Here is a 21,245-nt window from a genome sequence, read left to right as displayed (position 1 = left end):
TTTCCAGGTGTTGTGTGTCTCAGTTCCTCTGGCTAGGAAAAGGGATTCCCTTCCCCCTTGCGCTTCCCAGGTGAGGCGATGCCTCACCCTGCTTCAGGTCTCGCTGGTCGGGCTTCACCAGCTGACCAGCACCAATTGTCCAGCACTCCCCAGTGAGTTGAACCCAGTACCTCAGTTGAAACTGCAGAAATCACCCATCTTCTGTGTCGCTTGCACTGGGAGCTGGAGACTGGAGCTGTTCCTATTCGGCCATCTTGCTCCGGGACCTCAAGAAACTTATTTTAAACATTGCTTCACCCATGAGTGTTATGGACTGTGTTAGCAAGGCTCAGTGTAATCCATTTGGTGCATCATCTCTTTCCCTTTAAAGGATGGCATTAGGTCTCATCTCTTACTTTCCCTGTAATACTCTATTCAAAAGATTAATTATTACCCCATAATGGGGTCCAAGTTGGAACTAATGTCATTCTACAAAATCCTGCTTTAGAACAAATGTCCTATACAAAATATCAATTATTCCTAATTCCTCGGAGTTTGACTTTAGCTAATATTTGTTTCATTTATGGCCTGTGCCATCAGGTGTCTACACATAAAGCTCCAAAGAAACATCATAATAAAATAAAATACAGGGCAATAGAGTCCTATATTGTTTGGACCTGGGCCAGCAGATTTGGTAGCTGGTGAACATGAAGGATGATGAAAAGGCTTCTGCTCCAGAGACTGCTCCAAATGGGGAATCCCAGGTCTGGATGGCTTTGGGTCATCGATTATAGGAAGATGATTGCTTTGGACTTACTGTGGAACTAGGATGCTGTTTCTCCCTGCATTTCCCGTGAAGGCAAGAATGAGGAGCAAAGACAGAGGCCTCCCTGATTTATTATTTGAGGCTATCCAAGGGTGACTTGCAATGGTGCTCTGACTGGATAATTTTGGCCTATCATTAAGCCTGTTTGACATTCTCTAGAAAAATACGACAGCTCAAATGTTGAGTTTTAGCCTCTTGACTTTTTTAGCCTAAGAATGAATCACATTTCACACAGGTCCCTGGATTTCATGCATCTAAAGTCTGCCAACCAAAACCCTGAGGGAAAGGGCAGATTTTCTAGTAACTTTGCTCCAGGAGACATTTATCTTATTATTGCAAGTTGTACAAAGCTACGTGGGTACGTAATCCCTCCCAGAGGGGCAAGCCCTCGCCTGCTAGGTAGCCTGTGAGATACCCTTGGACAGGACAACCAATGTAGGACTTTTCCAAGCTGATGGGCAAACGACTATCTTTAGTAGGTCATCCTCATCTTCATTCATCCCCTTCAGCAGACAAATCTTGTTCTTCCATGTTTCTTTTAGTTTTTCTGTTGCTGCTAGCCTCCACTGATGCCTGAGGATCCTGTACGCTATCAGCACATTATGGTTATGACAGGATGTCAATAGTTCTCTGTAGACGTTGCTGTGTCTGCATTCATCTGCCCATTGTGTCCCAGGCTTGTTTCATCAGCACTGAAGGAGCCATCTCATTTGGAGTGTCTGCCTTCCGGTCCTAACAAGCCCCTGCTTCTGCCTTGTCTCTTTCCAATCATCCCACATGTATCTGACAGCACTTTGATTCTTGGTGAATAATTCATCAGCAGATTCTCTGTGTCCAGAGCTCAGCACCACATTAGGGCCTGGCTTCAGGGCACCATATGCTTTTACTTAGTGGACTCTGTAGCTCACCATGGATGGGGAGCTGTCATCCATGTGAGACAGAGAGAGAGAGAGAGCCTAATTATTCTCATGGCTAGAAGACTTCAGGTGGTACTATTTGCTTTGCTAGATTTAAATAGATAATTTCTATGAAACTCATGTTGAGATCATGTATGAATGGGAGAAATTCTACAAGTATGACTCTTGAGATATGATTTATGCCCATAGCCAAATCTGGTTACAGATAATCCATAATGCCTATTGCAAAATTGTATAATCATGGAAGTGGTGAGTAGAGGCTGTGTCCTGCCATCTCGTTACGACTTCATACCACCAGTAACACTTGGATAGGTGCAGAAACCTCAGGTCCCACCTAGGGCGTTGTTTGATGAGCTTTTGAATGCGTAGTGGTTGTTGCCATCCTTCCTGAGTGAGATGGCTCAGATTTATAACTGCTAAATGCATTAGACCCAAGATATTTTGTTGATGTTAACATTTGCTGCCAACATCTAATGACACATCTTGTTTACAGCCCATACATTTATGACATAAAGAGACCACTCAGAATTTTGATATATTATGAAAAAAGTACGAAGCAATGCCAAATGCACGAGTGGTTTTACATTTCAGACAGATACTTTTACACACTGTTGATTGCATTTTCATATAACAGGAGTTTCATTTTGTTCTGCTGATGGATTCTGATCAGCTCTTGGCACTTAAGAACAGGGAAGTGAATGTTGCACATCTGGGAAAATAAAAGTTTTATTAAAGAAAGCATGAGCAAAACAGGTATTTTATTGCTGTTTTTGCTGTCACCTTAAATGATTATAGAAACAGAAAGGCTGGTTCTTTGCGCTCTTTCCTAACAGATAATCCCCCCAAATGGTAAATACTAGATGCGATCTTTTCTCAATAAGTATTTCCTTTTGCTTATCCCTAGACCAAAACATGTTTCATGAAATGAACAAAAAAAATGTCATAAAAGAAACCCTTGGTTTTATAGTAGCTGGTTGCATTCAGTTTGTGACATTACACATCTGTTACGAGGTACACAGTGTCTTTTACTGTTTGGATAAGTCTGAGGTGTACAATTAATGACTTCTGGTTTTCATAGTGCAGGGACAGACCGTAACTAAAGCTGGGTTGGTTCAAAGGCACTTTAAAGTATGAGGTTTCCATCATCTGGGTGTCATTTCTAGGTAGGCGGGGGTCCAAATACTTACTTGAAGGAAAAAATTATTACTCTTTTACTGACATTTGCCAACTTGCAAGCCATTGACAAGTTGAAACCTTAATATTATCTTGTCATCTCCCTTGTGATTCCAGCATGAGGGAAAGCAGAACTCTTCCTCCTCATTTGCTTCTTCTTGTTCTGACCTGGTCTGTGATATCCCTTATCCATCCCAGTTGGGCATGGAACCTCTCAAATGCATATTCTTCTTTCCTGTAACATACGTAACTTTGGTTCCCCCACTGCATGCCCTACATAGTGCCTGGCACACAAGGCCTTTCCCTGTCTGCCTTAGCTGTTTGTGAGCCTTGCCTCCAGCTATTCCCTACCTAGCTCTCTAATTCAGCCATATTGGCTGTTTCACTATTTGGTGAACACACCAGGTACTTTATAGTTTGCATGCCTTTGTTCTCACAAGCCTGACTGCTGAATGCCCTGCTCTCACAACACATACCCCTCCATGTTGGCAATATCTGTCGACTGCCAGTGACCTGACTGGTTCTTCCCTCTAAACCCCAGGCAGAAATATAAACACCTTTATGTGTACACCCATGTCCTTTTCACATAGATAGATAGCATTTTCACACTGTTGTTGGTTATTCATCATCTTCAATGGAAGGCGAATCCCTCAAGTCTTGCCTGTCTTCTATATTTAATTTGGAACTCTTGGGTGATGACAGTAGAAGGAGCACAGGCTTTGGAATCAAAAGATCTGGGTTGGAATCTCAATCTGCTACTTAGAAGCTCCATGACCTTGGGCAAGTTATTTGCTTTTGTCTCTGTAATTGCATTAAATGGAGACAGGAGTAGCTATGCAAATGCCTAGTATCATGCCTGGGATATGGTAGGTCACAAACAAACTTGTGGAATAGAAGTGAATGTGCACTTTGATGAGACAAATTGTCCTGCTGAAACTTAACAGTCCATAGCACCCTTTCTCCATAATTCCTATGATTTCGTATAAACTTAGGGGCCAGATTCAGGTCTGAGCTCTCTGAGAAAGCATCCCTGCTACCCCCAGTCTAAGGATGACTTTTTCTTTGACCTCCCATAATATCAGTTCACTCTGTGTGATCATCAAGACGCTGACAAATTATTGCCTGGACTTCTTAATATTTGCCTAATATTTGTCTATCTTATCCTCTCATCTGGGTTGGAAGTGCCATAGAAGTAGAATCTGTATATCTTTTTATAAATGACATCCCTTCTGTTTCATTAGGATGTTTTATAAGATAGACAGTTATTATCTTTGAGTAGTTTAATTTTGCTTACAAAGGGCTTTATCTTTGCGGTTCATGTGCTGGTGGTGTTAGGGACATTACAGGTACACATGGAGGCCTTCCCTGTCCTTACCCCCACATCCTGCTCTGCACTATTCTTTGTGAATTCTCCTGGTGTTTAGCCGGTAAGAGATGGAGTGCTGCTGAATACCAATGAAGCCCCTGCTACACATATATAGAAAAATGATAGAAATCCCTCAAGGGCACAACTCAGAATAAACATGATGACTGTAATGTTCATTACTATTTCCTTATGAGTGAGTGTGTGTGTGTGTGTGTGTGTGTGTTGTAAGCTTGTTTTGCTTGTGAGAGTGATCAAACTGTGTTAAATGAAACATCAGAGGAAAGAGTAAGAAGCACAACTGTACATCTGAATCCAGGCCCTGTCGTCCTGGTTTGTGCTGTAATGAATTGAAATTTGCCTGTATCTTCCACTCTTTGTCAGGCTGAGCTGCAGAAGCTGAGACAACAAGCCCTGGAGACCAAACACTTTATTGAAAAGCAAGAAGCTGAAGAGAGAAAACTCCTGCGAATAATTGCTGAGGCTGACGGGGAGAGGTTGAGACAGAAGAAGGAATTAGACCAGGTAGAGCACCTCCTCGTCAGACTTGCAGACCTTGTCAACAGACACGAGTATTTAATTCCGCCCTTTGAACCCTCCTTCCTCTCTAAGCTCTGCCAACCAGCCCTATTGGAAGAACAGCAGCAGAGACCCATCTTGTATTGATTAATTATGAAATATTCACTCCTTTATTTGACTTATATTTATGAGCACTTCCCATGTCTCAGTCACTCCTCTAGGCACTAGGACCACATTGGCCACCAAGACAATATGGTTCATCCTCAAGGAGCTTGCATTCTAGTATAATACAGTTGCTCACATATAATTGCAATGAATAATTACATGATTTGATCTTGACTGGATGTTCACATGTATGTGTAAGATATGCCTCCCTCACACCTTATCACAGTGTCAGCACATTACCCATCCAACATGAAAAAAATGAAAATAACAATTTGGGAGATAGAAACCCAAATGCATAATTTGGGGGTTAGAAATTTAACTGCTTTCAGGGACCTGGCAGAGAAAAGTTGGCCAGTGCAAGATAGAAGGAAGTAGTGGAACTTGGCAAGAGCTAGCCCGCCGTGAAGTCATTCAGATTTGAGCATTTATAAATATAAGGGATTTGGAAATAAATACAACGACACATACATAGGCTAAAGATTATTAGATGATTGGACTATTATTATTATTATTATTTTTGAGACAGAGTCTTTCTCTGTCACCCAGGCTGTAATGTAGTGGCACCATCTTGGCTCACTACAACTTTCTTCTCCCAGGCTCCAGTGATCCTTCCATCTCAGCCTCCTGAATAGCTGGGACTACAGATATTGCCACTGTACCTGGCTAATTTTTGTGCTTTTAGTAGAGATGGGGTTTCACCATGTTGGCCAGGCTGGTCACGAACCCCTGGCCTCAAGTGATCCACCTGCCTTGACCTCCCAAAGTGCTGGGATTACATGCATGAGCCACTGTACCCAGCCTTGGACTATTATTATTAATATTATTAAGGATTATTTGTTGTATGGTGTTTTCAAAAACTCTAGTGGGAGGGGTCCAGTGTTGATTGTCTAGCCAGCCCTTTCCAGTGCCCAGCCCACGTAGTGCCCAGTACATGTGAGTGTTCGAAAGATACTCATTGAATGAATAGTGCTGCCACAATGAAAAGCTAAGGCTTCTCCTTTCCTGGTGGCCATGCCCCTCCTTACCTTCCTAGGTCATCAGCGAGAGAGATATCCTGGGGTCTCAGCTTGTTCGGCGCAATGATGAGTTAGCTTTGCTCTATGAGAAGATCAAGATCCAGCAGTCTGTGCTGAATAAAGGGGAGAGCCAGTACAACCAGAGGTTGGAGGACATGAGAATCCTCAAACTTGAGATCAAGAAGCTTCGCCGGGAAAAGGGGATTCTTGCCACGAGTGTGGCTAATGTTGAAGAACTCAGGTAATAGATAATACATCTCAGGGCTGAGGGCACAGTGCAACATGGGGAACTCCTAAAATCACTTCGTAGTCATGCTTGTTGCTCATTGAAGGTCTTTATCTAGTTGTACAGAATGAAGTTTACAGGATAAAATTATTAACGAATGATAAGAACAGCTTTTCCATAACGTCTCCATTGTTCCCATGCTGTGTCACAAAAATGAACCAGCTTCCTTCAGGGGCTACGGGCAAGTGCAGAAAGCTTTTTAAAAAACCACATTCTGGGGTTTAGAAAATAATTTTTAAGGAAATTAGTTACAATTCAGAAATTTTTTCCCCCAATGAGCTTTCTCGAATTTCTTTAATACGTCAGTATGCAAGAGAGGGAGCATCAATATTGAAATTTAATCTGGTAACATTTGCACATCTTTTTCTTGGAATTATATACAGGAAGAAAAGAGGTGGAAAATGTAATTTTATCACTACTTGAAAACTTCGTTTCCTTAGAAGGCGGCCAAATTTTATATCTCACTCTTGATTTATCTTCTGCAGCTTTCACTTTAGCTTAGTGCGCCTTCTTCTTTCTTGAAATCTTGCATTACACAAGATCTACTTTCCCTTTGGGAAAACGTCACCATGTTTTATAAAGGCAATTGCAGGAAACCAAATAAGAGTTCAGGTATTTTCTCAGTAGCTATCCTTAGTCCCCACAGACTTGTAGATGGACAGTATCCTTGACCATCTTGGAATAAGGACATGGTTTGGATCTGCTTCTCAAATCAATTGGGTTAGAAGATAGTTTGTATATTTAAATGCAATGAATATATTCAGGAATAGCAAGGTTGCCACTATCAAGGATAGATCAATACTTTTTCTTTTTCTTTCTTTTTTTTTTTTGGAGTTGCTTGTATTTCAGATGATGAAAGTAGTACAGATTCACTGTAGAAAATGTGAGAAATGCAGAAAAAATATAAAGAAGTGTTTAGAAAATCACTCATAAGTTTACTACCCAGAGATACCACCATAGACATTTTGGAGACAAATGGATTAATTCTAAGTAACTATTGAATAGTCTCCAAACCATCGCTAAACTTGTCAGCCATGAGTTATTTTATTACATACGCAAAGGACAAAATTTTATCCATTCCCGTTCAGTATTGCTAGTTTGTTGATAATATATTTTATTTTTCTTTTCAATGGGAAGACAACTTAATAAAGGTTGGAGGCAAGCTAGCATGAATTCCAATCTGTCTTGCTACCTACAAGCTGTGTGACCTTGGGCAAGTCACTGAACCTCCCTGAGCTTTGGACTTGTAGTCACAATTAAACAGCAAAACAAATCAATGTGCCATGTACAGAGTCTAGTACAAAGCAGGCCATCAAATATGGTAGCTAATATTTCTGCCCTCCCCTTCTGATGACATTCTAGAAAATTGAAGTGTTACAAATATGCTTTTAATTCTAAGCAGCTTGCTCTGAGCGCCCTGTTGAGTGAACATCATGCAGTTAATTCTAATGGTTTGTCTTGCTAATGAGGGGAAGTTGCATTATTGGTTTAAATGAAGCGATTAAGTAAAAGAGATGGCTTAGTATTAGTAATCTGCACCCCTGCAGCAGATGAGGACAGATAATAATATCCTTATTGCCCGTGTCAATGCAAGTGCTTGCTTCTTCTCTGCCTCCCAACATCTCATTCGATAGGGCGACAGCCAGCTCGCAAACACTGATGATGGCTATGGCATGTTACCTATCAACTAGAGATTTCTGAAGATTTTAGCAGTGTATTTCAGCCAGAGCTAGATATGCAGGACTTTTTCAGCCATCTGTGCACAGTTGTGGAACTCAAGATAAAGTATCATCACAACTCCTAACTTAGGTTTCTCAACCTGGGCTGCATGTGAGAATTACCGGCAGGACTTCAAGACCTATGAAGCCAGGGACCCACGCTAGACCATGAAACAGAATCCCTCTAAGGATTGGGTCCAGGAGAAGAGGTAGTTTTCAAAGCTCCCCAAGGGATTGCAATGTGTAGTGAGGGTGGAGATGTATGCCCTGACTGGTGTTAGGTTATCACCCGAGCCTCAGCATATTGCTGTCAGGTGCTGGGTTTGTGGACTGTAGCCTGTTCACTTATTACCACTATAGAGACATTTAGAAACGTTAAACAGTATATTGAAGCTCTCATAATTCACTGCTGAAATGGTTCGGCTCTGTGTCCCCACCCAAATCTCACCTTGAATTGTAGTAATCCCCGCGTGTCATGGATGGGGGCCAGGTGGAGATCATTGAACCACAGGGGTAGTTTCCCCCATACTGTTCTCATTGTAGTGATGTAGTGAATGGGTCTCACGAGATCTGATGGTTTTTATAAATGGGAGTTCCCCTAGAGAAGCTCTGTTGCTTGCCACCACGTAAGATGTTCCTTTGCTCTCCCTTTGTCTTCCTCCATGATTGCGAGGCCTCTGCAGCCATGTGGAACTGTGAGTCCATTAAACCTCTCTCCTTTATAAATTGCCCAGTCTTGGGTATGTCTTTATTAGCAGTGTGAGAAAAGACTAATACAATCCCCCTGCCCTTTTTTCCTTTCATATACTTATACATTTCTTGAGTATCCAGAATCATGACTCTGACTCTGAAGCCCTGGCACTTTTTTTTTTTTTTTTTGAAAGCTAAGCCAATTCTTGAGCTCTGCAAGAATTAATATCATCTGTGTCTTGCCCAGATTTAGGAGACTGGTCCCAGTGTTCACAATATTCTCCCTAATTCCAGCTTTTTATATAAGACATAGTGTGTATGCAACCAATTAAAGAGATATTCACACGGGTGGATAATTCTTTGCAAAATCAAGCTTGTCTTATTCAGACAGGAGTTTTTTCACATGCAAAGAGAATTCTTGAAGGAGAGGACACGCTGCCGAGCCCTGGAGGAGGAGCTGGAGAATCCCATGAATGTGCACAGATGGAGGAAGCTCGAGGTAACATCTGGCAGTGCGTTCTCCCCATCCCCAAATCTCTCCTCCTATCCCACGCGAAGCTTCTAACCTAAAGCACAACGAGAAGCGAGGTTTTATTTAATGCTATGCAAATTGTCACCTAAAATGTAAGGCTGGATCAGATGTAAATTGAGTTCTCTCAGAACCAGATGGTTCATTTGGGTTTTGTTTTAAAAGTCTTGCACAAAATCCTTTCTACCTAAAGAAAGCCCAGTGAAAGCTGTGAACCTGCCTCACCAACTGACATGTATTTTTCTGGCTTGGGTAGGTTTTGGTTAACTAGTTATCCTGAGGCTGCCTATTAGTCTTGGATGTTCATGGCCTTTAGTGATGTTGGTCACCAGCATCTCTACCATCTTTCAATTGATCTTTGCATCCTTTTATTACTTACAGAAAATACGGTTTTGTGAACTGCCCTCTTGTTGAAAGCATTGTGTTAGCCAAGCCCTTTCTCTTAGAATCTGGGGACACAGCTAAAGTCTCATTGGAAGGGGATGGATAATCAACTTCATATTTAATTTTTTTCTATGACTTTCTGGTAGTCATTACCACCAGCACTGAAAATAACAGTTAAAGACAAACTCTGCTTATTCAAGGAAAAGAAAGCTATCTCCTTTAGTTGTAACTAGCAATGTGGATGCCAAAAGGGCCTTCAACTAGATGAATGATCAGGGTATTGGAAGATGTAAGTATGTCATGTAAGATAAAGCAGGGCAGGTATAAGAAAGAAAATCAGCCAGGGAGATTTTTGTCTTTCATTTTTATTTTTTTTCTTTAAGAACGGAAAGGACAATATATATTTTACATAGGGACCTTTAAGAGAGGAAAAAATAAAAATTCCGTTATTTTTGATTTTAATTTTTACTGTTTCCTTATAAGAAAGAAAATCAGCCAGGCAGATTTTTGTTTTTCATTTTTATTTTTTCCTTTTAATGAAGAAAGCATTAAGGATAATGCATTATAAATTGTTATGTAAACACGAGGCCTGAATTTTAACAGCATCCAGCCCTGCCAGGTGAATGTGTGCCAAATCTAGTCCCAATAGATGGCTATCAGTTGGCACTGCTTAGTATTTCTCACGCAAAGTCAGAGTCAATGGCATCTCTTTTTCTTTTCCCTTTTGGACCCTCATTCCTTCCTCTTCAAATGCCAAGAGTGATGTAGTTTACTAACCCAATAGTAATATGCATATGTCTGCAGAAGCGGAGATGAAGATTTTAAATTCATTTACTGTCACATTAGTTTATTCTGTGTGTTTTCATGCAGATCTTTAAAGTTTCCAATTCCACATCAATTTCTATTAGAAAAATTAGAAAATAGAGACTCTGGGAGGCAGTTGAAAATATTTAGCTATTAGATTAATTCAAAATGTCAGTACAGTTGAAAGTGAAGCCTTGGCTCAAAGTCTAGAGGACAAATTACCAATTTATAACTGTATATCTTGTTTGAATTGTACACAACTAGTGAAGGATCATCAGAGCTTTGTGGACTGATAATTCCATTTCAGAGCTAAATGCCATGGTAGTGTTCTGCTGCCAATGATTAGCAGAAGTCCACATCCTGGAAACCATCCCCATCACAGACTGCAGTGAATCTTCCTGCTGACAATTACCAAAGGAGAATCCTAAGGCTGAGTGAATTTAGGGAGCTCTGTCTCATTCCATTCAAGAATTCTAGGGACTGGACGCAGTGGCTCACACCTGTAATCCCAGCACTTTGGGAGGCCAAGGTAGGAGGACTGCCTGAGCCCAGGCGTTGGATACCAGCCTGAGTAACCTAGTGAGACCCTGTCTTTACAAAAAAATTAACCCGGTGTGGTGACACGTGCCTGTGGTCCCAGCTACTGGGAGACTGAAGCAGGAGGATTGCTTGATCCCCCAGAGTTCGAGGCTGCAGTGAGCCACGATCGCACCACTGCACTCCAGCCTGGACAACAGAGTGAGACCCTGTCTCAAACAAAACAAAGAATTCTGGAAAATCAAGTAAGCAGAGGAGACGGTAGGGTAAGCCGCAGAGCATAGGAATTGAGAACTATGCTTTGGGGCTTGGCGTATTTGGGCTTGACTCCAGCTCTGAGCCTTGCCAGCCTGGGTAAATGACTTAGTTTCTCTCAGCCTCAGTTGTCATATGGGTATAAAAGGAAAAGACATACTGTCTTCTAGGGCTGTCCTGCAGCTAAAGTATAATGTTGTATAAAAAGCACTTAGCATAGTATCTGCATGGTGGCAAAGAATCATACATCGAGCATATTAGCTACCATTATTGTTATTCCCACTGGTGGAATAAACACATTTACTTTGTATTTATAGAATAACTAATGCCATAGATAAAACATTAGGAAAACTGCAGTCTGCCTTTTTGGGGACAGGAATTTATGATTATCTCATCTATTATACTTTATTTTTGGTTCTAATTCTCTCTGTATTAGGTCTGCAGGTTTGCAATAGATTTTAATAAGACAATGTACATTTTACATAGAGACCTCAGTGCTTTGAAGTTGATGATATCTCAGCTGCTATTGTTATTCCCCTTGGACAGGCCAGCGACCCCAATGCATTTGAGCTGATACAGAAAATTCACACCCTGCAGAAGCGTCTCATCAGCAAGACTGAAGAGGTGGTTGAAAAAGAGCTGCTCCTACAGGTAGCATTTTTGTTTTCTGTACTCACTGTACAAGTGGATTGCCTTAGCACCACCATCTCCAGGACTACGTTCTTAGAATTAGTCAGTTATTTGGCAGCATTGCATGTCCCATATTTAACTGTAGATGGCAACAGTGACTCACACATAGAGAACAAGCACAGTCTGATTAATTGGTCGTTTATGTTGCGATCACTGATATTTCAAGAATTCTGGAAAATTAAGTTCAAGGCTAGACTTACTGCAATGGGTAATGTGAGCAGCCCCGCCCCCCACACTTCTCTATAGTTTTATTTATCAGATTCTTTTAAACTTTTTTCTTCATATCTTCACATAATGCAAAATGCTGTGATTTTGATTTTGAAAATAAGCTTTCTCATAGAGCACAAGTGATCTGTTCACACGAAGATTTGTGTGAGTGAAATGGAAGGAGAAATTTCTTTTTGAGGATTTCATGCAGTAAATTGTTCTGTAGCAATTAGGCCTATATCTTTGCAAGGGCCAGCTGTCATCATCACCATCACCATCACCGTCTTCCTCACCGCCATCATCATCATCACTTACTGCATGCCAGATATGCTGGTGGCTTTACCTGCTTGGTCTCATGTCCTCTTTGCAGTTCAGGAAGCGGTATGGTCATCCCCAGCTGATGGCCAAGGAAATCAGGACCCACGAGATGAGTGTGGATAAGAATGTCAGTTCTTGAAGTTAGATGGCTTGGTTTGGAATACTGCCAGTTGCTATGTCAGTTTAACTTCATTGTTCTTGGTCTGTATTATGGGACAATAACAGAACCTGTGAAAATGGATATTGTGAGGATTGAAAGAGTTTAGTATTATCCATGGTAACATGGTGTCTAATAAATATTAGCAATTATTCATGTTACTTTGGATTCCAAAGCCTTTAATTAATTAATTGATTTTTTGAGACAGTCTTGCTCTGTTGCCCAGGCTGGAGTGCAGTGGCACCATCACTGTAGCCTCTTCTTCCCAGTTCAAGTGATTCTCCTGCCTCAGCCTCCTGAGTAGCTGGGATTACAGGTGTGCGCCACCATGCCTGGTTAATTTTTGTATTTTTAGTAGAGATGGGGTTTCACCATGTTGGCCAGCCTGGTCTTGAACTCCTGACCCCAAGTGATCTGCCTGTCTTAGCCTCCCAAAGTGCTGGGATTATAGGTGTGAGCCACTGTGCCCAGTCCCAAAGCCCATAATTTTAATCACTAGGTTAATATTAGTAGGAGTAGGAACTTCTATATATGAGTAAGAGGCATTTGCTCCTTTTGTTTTACAGTTTACCTTAAGAAAGATATTTACCCTAAAGTTGGGTATACAGTAAATAACCTTCCAGAATATCACGACACTGAATGGCCAACAGGGATTTTCCTCTTCTCTTGTAGATTACTGTGGTGGTTAAGGGAGTAGACTTTGGAGTCCAGAAAGATCTGGTGTTAAATCAGTTTCAACTCTTGATCATTTCATGACTTTAAGAGAATTACATACATTGTACAAATCTCAGTTTTCCCATCTGTAAAATGGAAATAATAATACCTGTTTTTTAAATAACGGGAGAAGGATACTCTAATCAGAGTACATAGTTTGGATGTCTTGTAAGGGTAACCGATTAGTACGTGGCACTGGGCTTTCCCTGATGCTAGCCATAAGTTGTTTCCCAAGTCTGTGCAGCTGGTAAGTGCTAGGGTGGGACTTGGTCCAGGCAGTCACTCCAGAGCTCACACTTTCTACTGCTTCACTACCTTGTTTGTTCTGTTATCACTTTGTTAGTTTTAAAAAGAACCAAATCCTATGTTTGCCAAGCATCTGTATTGTAAGTTTGTTTTATATTTCATGGACTGCTTTAACTTTATTATTTCCTTCCCTCTATATACCCTGGGTTTACTGGGTTCTTCTACCATTTTAAGGTTAATGCTCAGATCATTGATGTTCAGTCTTCTCTTCTAATATAAATATTTCAGTTATAAAATGTCTTTCAAATAATGTATTTAGGGTTGGGTGCAGTGGATCACGCCTATAATCCCAGCACGTTGGGAGGCCAAGGGGAGTGGATTGCTTGAGCCCAGGAGTTCGAGACCAGCCTAGACAACATGGCAAAACCTTGTCTCTACAAAGAATACAAATATTAGCCAGGTGTGGGGGTGCACACGTTTAGTCCCTGCTGCTCAGGAGGCTGAGGTGGGAGAATTGCTTGAGCCCATGAATTTGAGGCTGTAGTGAGCTGTGATTGTTCCACTGCACCTCAGCCTAGGTGACACAGAGAGACCCTGTCTCAAAAAAATAAAATAAAATAAAATAAAATAAAATTTAGTTCCTTTCCACAGGTTTTGATATGGGGAATTTTCATTTAGTCCTAAGTGTAGTATATTTTCAGAATTACTTCTCCTTTGACAATAAGTCTTAAAAAATATTCACTATTTCTCCTGATAATAATTAGGAGATATTTTATGATATTTTAGGATAATTAAAAGTGTATTTTAAAATTTCCAAATATGTATGTATTTAAGTTATCTTTTACTTACTGATTTCTCACCTTTCTGCATTGTGGTCTGTATTATACAGATTTTTTGGAATTTGTTGAACTTGATTTGTGACCAACTAAGTGGTCAGTTTTTATACCCGACGCCTGCTGTTTGAAAAAGATACATACTCTCTAAATGCTCTGGGTTCAGTGTTCTCTATTTGTTCATTAGATCAACCTTGTTAATTGTATTGTCCACATCTGTACTTTTCCTAATTTTCTGTCTGCCTAATCACTGAAAAAAGTTTGGAGATTTGTCTATTTCTCCTTCTTTCTGTCATTTTTTGCTTTAAGAACATTTTAGATCATGATAAGGTGAGTATAAGATTACAATTTTTATTTCTTCCTGGTTGAATTGCTCCTTTCATATTACATAAGAACTCTCATAATAATATTTTTACTTACAAATTTGCCTAGTATTAACCCAGCACGTTGGGAGGCCAATCAGCTGGATTTTGAAAAGTAGTTTTCCTATATTTTTACTTTTAAACTTTTGGTGTCTTTGTACTTTAGAACAATCTCTTGTAATTAAAACAATCTTATCTTTGTCTTGGTGTTCAGTTTGTTTATTGATAATTTTAGGTTTATTTCTACCTTCTTATTTTCCCTGATTTTTTTGTAATGCTCAAAAAAATTCTATCAGACTGAGTTTTCCTTACGTTCTGTTTTTCCTGTTTACTGGTCTCCCTGCTAACCATTACTACCTATTCCCTTTTTAGTTTTTCTTTTACTCAACAGTTACCACCACTCAGTATAATATTCTCTGTCTCTGATTCCCCTAAATACATACCTTAATCCTTTGTTTTTCTTTTTCATGGATTCCCTGAAAAATTCACCATGCATAGTTGACATCAGATCTAAAGTCTAAAGTTGATCAACATCTTTCTCCTTCCTACAAACAGTGTAAGAATTTGGAATGCTGTAACTGCAGCTACCCTGCTGTTTCCAAAATCAGCCATCACCACTATTATGTTACGGAATCAGTTTACTAAGATTTACCAAGATGTTTACCTGTTCTTTTGTTTTCTATTTCTATATATCTCCAATTCCTTACTTCTGGCTTTTTGAAGTATATCCTTTCATAGTTCTTTAACCAATAGATCTTTTTCAATGGTTAACACTCTCCTTTGCTCGTCTAAAAATGTTTTAAATTTGGCCTTATTTGTAAATGATTAACTTGAAATCTTATTTCTATTTGCACTTTGAAGACGTAGGTCCTTTGTGTCCCCAGCTTCCAGTGATGTCATTGAGAAGTCTGCTGTACATCTAATTGTTTCTGCTTCTTTTTAGGTGACTTGCCTTTTCTTCTGTTTGATAGTTAGATCTTCTCTTTGCCTTTGATGTTTCAGAGTTTCAGAACAATGCATTTGGGTATTAATTTAGTTTTGCTTACCATGTTCAGAACACACTCCATTTCCTGAATCTGAGGATTCCTGTGTCTTCGAATAGTCTCTGCTTTAGTGTCTTTATTCACTCCTCCTGGAAGTCTTATTAGAAGTACGTTGGGTTTTCTTATTCTTTTTTTCCTATTTACTGACCTAGTTGATGTTTTTCTTGTCTTTAACTCTTTATGTTACATTTTCTTAGCTTCATCTTATTTATTTATTTATTGACATGGAGTCTCACTCTGTCACCCAGGCTGGAGTGCAGTGGTGCAATCTTGGCTCACTGCAACCTCTGCCTTCCAGCTTCAAGCGATTCTCCTGCCTCAGCCTCCTGAGTAGCTGGGATTACAGGCACCCACCACAATGCCCAGCTAATTTTTGTATTCTTAGTAGAGACAGGGTTTCGTCGTGTTAGCCAGGCTGATCTTGAACCCCTGACCTCAAGTGATCTGCTGGCCTCAGCCTCCCAAAGTGTTAATCTTAATCTTCTTGTCTACCAATTCTTTCAGTGTGCTTATCTGCTAATAGTCAATCCATTGAGATTTTATTTTCAATTATTTTATTTTTATTTTCTAGAGATTCTTTTTCACATATGCCTGGTTTTTGTTGATAGTTTCTTGATCTTTTCTTATGTTTTACATCCTTCCTTTATGTTCCCAATTAATTCAAGAATTTATTTCATAGTCTTGATCTGAGTGTTCTATTATTGAAGTTCTCGAGGGGTTTTCCTATTTGTTGTGACTGCTGACTTTCACTCATGGTGGACTTTTCCTTTCGTATTTTGTGATTTTGGATTGTGAACTCATTTTCAGAAAGCCTTTATTTGGGGACTTGGGAATGGTTTAGGTTAAGGAAATGTCCATTCATTTGTTTCTGCCAGGTGCCTTAGAAGATATCACTTGCTTAGAACAATTTTTTTTAATGTTGAATTCTCACCTTGGGCTTCTTGGACTACTTGGCTAACATATACTAGAACCTCAAACACTTGTGACAAAAGATCCATGGATACAAATTCTTAGGGAAGCAACTTTTTTTTTTCCCACCCAGAGCCCAGGAGAATTACTTAGGTTTTTAATTGTGGTCTTGTGGTCTTCCTGTCCCAGTGGGTAGATTTCTATCTGTTGTATCTTTTTGCCGAGGGTGAAACTTTTAAAAGTCATTAACTTTATGTTGAGGAATCTTAGTACTAACACCCGCTTCACACAGGGCCAGCACCTTATCCTTTGCCTTCTTGTGGCCACAAAAATCCAAGCCCTTTGTTCAACTATCCCTCAAGGGATAGCTGCAATATATATCTATTCACTGTTCTAACATGCAGTTCACGCTTTGATTTTGACACTTGAGCAAACTAATGGCAAACTCTGTTTTGTGATTAAAGCTCATGCTGAATTGTTTTACTCAGCATGTCTAATGCTTTGTAGACATTAGTTTTCATGTTATTTAGTCTGACATATTGCCATAAACAGAAATCTCTTATTTGCTTGACTCACTAGTTTCTTCATCCATAAGTTGGCGACAATAATATACCCATAGAATTGTGTTAGTACACATAAAAGTTTAATAGAATGCTTATTTCTCATTAACAATGTTATTAATAATACTATTGTTAATATCATTAATTACCAATACAGTTTTTCCAGGCCTCCAAAGTTTAATGTCCTGTCTCAATCCCTTTTAATCAATTCCTTATTTAGAATTTGGAATGGTTGGTCTGCCCTGTGCCTGCTGTGATTTTTCTCAGCAGCTTGCATATCCCCAGACAACAAGCCTTGTTATCTTGCTGAAGCCTCAAGCGTTCCACAGGATTTGACAGTTTCTCAATTTCATCTTTTTAAATTAAAATATTAGAGAAGTTCTCTCACTCACAACAGAACATTTTGCAATTAGGAAGACTTTGGGTTGAATTCTTCTGAGTTTCACAGCAGTTTTTAAATAACTGTTTAATCTGTTACATGGTGATAGAGAGACCCCATTATTTCCAACCAGCAGGTATGATGGAAGCTTATTTTCAAGCTTCACTTGCCTGTGAACTCTTTGAGGAGAGGTACTTCCCAGTTCACCTCTCTAATCCCAATACCTGATACTGTACTGGGCACACAGATGCTCATTATAGATGGACCAGCTCTCTGCCTGGGCAACTCCTGCCCACCCTTTAGGTCTTAGCTTAAATATTTTTTCCTTAGGAAAACCCCTTTTCCTAGGTTAGGTGTCTTGGTATAAGTTTCCGTAACTTGACTTCTTCCTTATACCACTCATCATACTCGTAATTAATGAAGTAATTGTAATTAATATGTAATGGCTCTTTCTTGTTAGACTATAAGCTTCACAAAGGAGTTCCGGTGTCTGTCTTGTTGATCATCACATCCCTAATTTCTCATCCACAAATATTTGTCTAGCAATTTATTAAAGGTTGGAAGAATTGTGGTCCTTCAGAAAGTGGTCTGTTGCAGTCATTTAAGTTCTGTCTTTGAGCTCTCTGAGAGGTGGCCTTTGCATTTTTTTATTGACTTCTGACTTTGCAGGAGTCTGGAATTTACTGTGGGTTTATGGATCTATAAACTTGATGCAACTTGTCAGTGTCCTTTTTGTTTGTGGAGGCAGGCTGATTCATGTGGGTCTGCTCAAAGTTCTTCCCTTGCTTGGGATTAACATGAAAATGGTTCTGGAGACTAACTTTATAGCTTCAGTGGTAAGATGGAGAAGAAGTCTGTATTCTTGCCAGAATTGGAATCTAAGGTATGGATGGGAAGGATTTCTTTTCTTCTGCTCACCAAGCTCTTCTCCCCTTCAAAGAAGCAGGGGCAATGGAAACGTACCTGAAGCATGCCTCCTGGTGGCCTCTCCTTGCTGTTGTTGCTTCATTTGTTCCTCATCTCGTCTGAATCCTTCAGGATTAATGACTTCTTTTTTTCTTCAAAGGCATCGGTGGGATAAGACAGGCATATATGCCTTGAGTAACTGCTATCTGCTACCCGGGTATCTTTACATCATCACCATCATCATCATCATCATCATGGCATTCCTAATAATGGGCATATGGCATGATAGCATTGGAGTAGGAAGCTCTAACCTCTTGCTAGAGGCACTTAAAACATGATGAACACTCAGAGCGGCTCAAATTGTTTCTTCCAAATGCTTAAATACGGGGTAACAAGTTCAAATGCACTTACCCTCAGGGCCAGGCATGTAACAAGAAAAGAGTGAGGTGGATTTTGCATGTCATGATCAGAAACACCAACTGGTAGGCGCCTTATGGTCAGAGGCCAGTGGGAGTGGTGGGGATGGCAGCACGTGGTGGGCTATGGGCCCCAGTCCTAGGAAGCATCCCTAGGAAGCAGCTAATCCCACCCCAGCTAACTGCAGGCTGATGTTGTCAAATCTTTAAACTTTAAATAGCTGGAAATGTAGATTTGTATGTTCAATATACTGAGTTTTAAACATTGATGGTCTTAAAAACACTCCCAGAAACAAGTTTGCCAACCATCCTTGGCCCACAAGTGGATAGTTTACAACGTCTAGCTTCAAGGCCTGGGAGAGAAGGAGACATAATAAAAACAGCAGCCACACAGTTGGCTTTACTAGTTTTGATTTCTATAATCTTGTTCTTTGTTGTGATTCCTTGATAGACTTTCAGAGCCCAAGAATCAAAAGGGAAAGAAGGAGGGAGGAGAAGGTTCAGGCTGTAGGTGCTATGCAGCAGCAATCAGAGGTGAGCAAGGCTGGATTCTTCTAAGGATGTGAACAGAGAGGCAGAGAAGCAGGGGCTGTGTTCTGTGGGGCAGAGTGGGTGGGCTTCATGCAAGATGGGCTTTCTTAAGATGCCTTTTGTCTTGCTGCTAATAACTCTTGATTTTATTTTATAAACTCTTCTAAAACAGAAAAGGTCTTCTCTGAATTGTTAAAAATACCAAGGGTTGTCTCTGAACACTCCCCACCCCCATGAATGGGCAGCAGGAATACTTTGTATTGCCAGCCTGCCCACCACAGTCACTGAGCTCCCGGAATTCCGGGGCCAATGACACAGACCCGGTCCCAGCCTTGAAGGACCTCTTAGCTCTGCAACCACAGGGCAGTGTGCCAAGGGCTCTGATACTGGGATGCTATGGGACTCTAAGCAAGGCTCTGGAGTGGACAGGTGTCTCAGTTTGGGTCTCTTCAAATCAGACACTGGGACAAAGATTTGAGGTCTGGGCATTTGGGAGGCAGTTGCAGGAAGCTGGAGTCGGGGAGCAGGAAAGTGAGATGGGGAGGGAGGAAAAGCCAGTGGGTGTAGGGGGAGGGAGCAGGTCACCCCATGGACATCTGAGCTCCAGTACCACTGAGATTCCTCTGAGGAACCACACAGGAAAGAGGGTAAAATTGTCCATCAGAGAAAAGAGGACTGGGCATTTGTTCAATGGTTCCCGTTCCCCACCAGTTGAGTTGCCTCTGGGGACATCGAGCTGCTTCCAAAGGCAGACTGAGGGGGAGCCCTGGCCTGAGGCAGAAACACTGGCACCCATGCACCTGAGGTGGAAGCTGCTAGAGCATTCTGAGAACTGTGGGTCCTCCCAGGGCACCAGGCATGTCAGCTCAAAATCTTGAAATTTAGGATGGGCTGTGAGGAGGAGGCTCAGGGTACCACAAGTGTCTGCTACATGAGATCAGGTCTCCTGGCAGGTCCTGGGGACTACCAACCAGGTAGACCTCTTTACTCACTCAGTGATTCACCTAAGGTGTGCATTGCCAATCTGCCTTTAGAAAAGGAGGGGCGTTTTCCCAACCAAGTTCCCATTAGACCTCCCTCTATTCTACCCACCTGCTGCCATTTCAGTTACCTGCCAGGAACCAGATGACATGATCATACTGTAGTTCATGCCCTGAGTGTGTTCTAATGACAGCAATCCTTTGAGTGCTTACTATATGCCAGGCACTGTGCTTTCCCTATGCACAGGCAGCAGCGCATGGTGGTGAGTACACAATGACTGTTAGCTTGCCAGATGGTGGGGGTGAAATGATGCGTGGTCCGCCTGCGACTCATTTTGGGGAAAGGAAACAAGCTTGACCTCCTAGACTGATAAAACTGGATCATCCTGCCCAGAAAATTTTATTAAAATGATGAGAATACTGAGGCATTTTCCCTTAATGTGTGGAAGTAGTGATGTATTACTAGAAGAGTTAATTACATTGCGGGGGGGTTGATGAGTGGAAGCGTACTACCTAATGAACAGTGACACTGAAATGGTCCAGGTGAGAAAACTGCCTTGGTGTAGTTCAGGTTCATGTTGCTTTAGCAAATTGTCACGTGCGTTCTTTTACATGCATCTAGAGGCCTAGGTAATGGGCATATCCCTCAGAGATATAAATCATGAACTGAACTGGAAATCATTGCTTCTTTGCTGGCATCTGGGTCCTGCCCTTTCAAGGTGAACTTTCCCTATAATTTAATTTTATGACTGACTGGATGGAAGTCTGGTTTATTTAACTGTAAAATGGCTTGAATGATAGGAGGGTTTGAATGGATCTGCATGAATTATTAG

At 40.8% G+C, this 21,245-nt stretch overlaps 1 protein-coding gene across 1 annotated transcript in view; it reads left to right on the top strand.

Moving 5' to 3' along the window:
• CFAP58 (cilia and flagella associated protein 58) overlaps positions 1-21,245 on the top strand; it is a 110,277-nt gene that overhangs the window by 48,368 nt on the left and 40,664 nt on the right. Inside the window, exons 12-15 of the mRNA XM_011957328.1 lie at positions 4,643-4,783; positions 5,976-6,199; positions 9,040-9,151; positions 11,708-11,812. Of these exons, the coding sequence (XP_011812718.1) occupies positions 4,643-4,783; positions 5,976-6,199; positions 9,040-9,151; positions 11,708-11,812 (582 nt within the window). The remainder of the gene's footprint in view (positions 1-4,642; positions 4,784-5,975; positions 6,200-9,039; positions 9,152-11,707; positions 11,813-21,245) is intronic.

The sequence above is a fragment of the Colobus angolensis genome, unplaced genomic scaffold (genome assembly GCF_000951035.1).
Source record: "Colobus angolensis palliatus isolate OR3802 unplaced genomic scaffold, Cang.pa_1.0 Scaffold44, whole genome shotgun sequence".
In the NCBI taxonomy this organism is placed as follows: domain Eukaryota; kingdom Metazoa; phylum Chordata; class Mammalia; order Primates; family Cercopithecidae; genus Colobus; species Colobus angolensis.
This window is presented reverse-complemented; position numbering and strand designations above follow the sequence as displayed.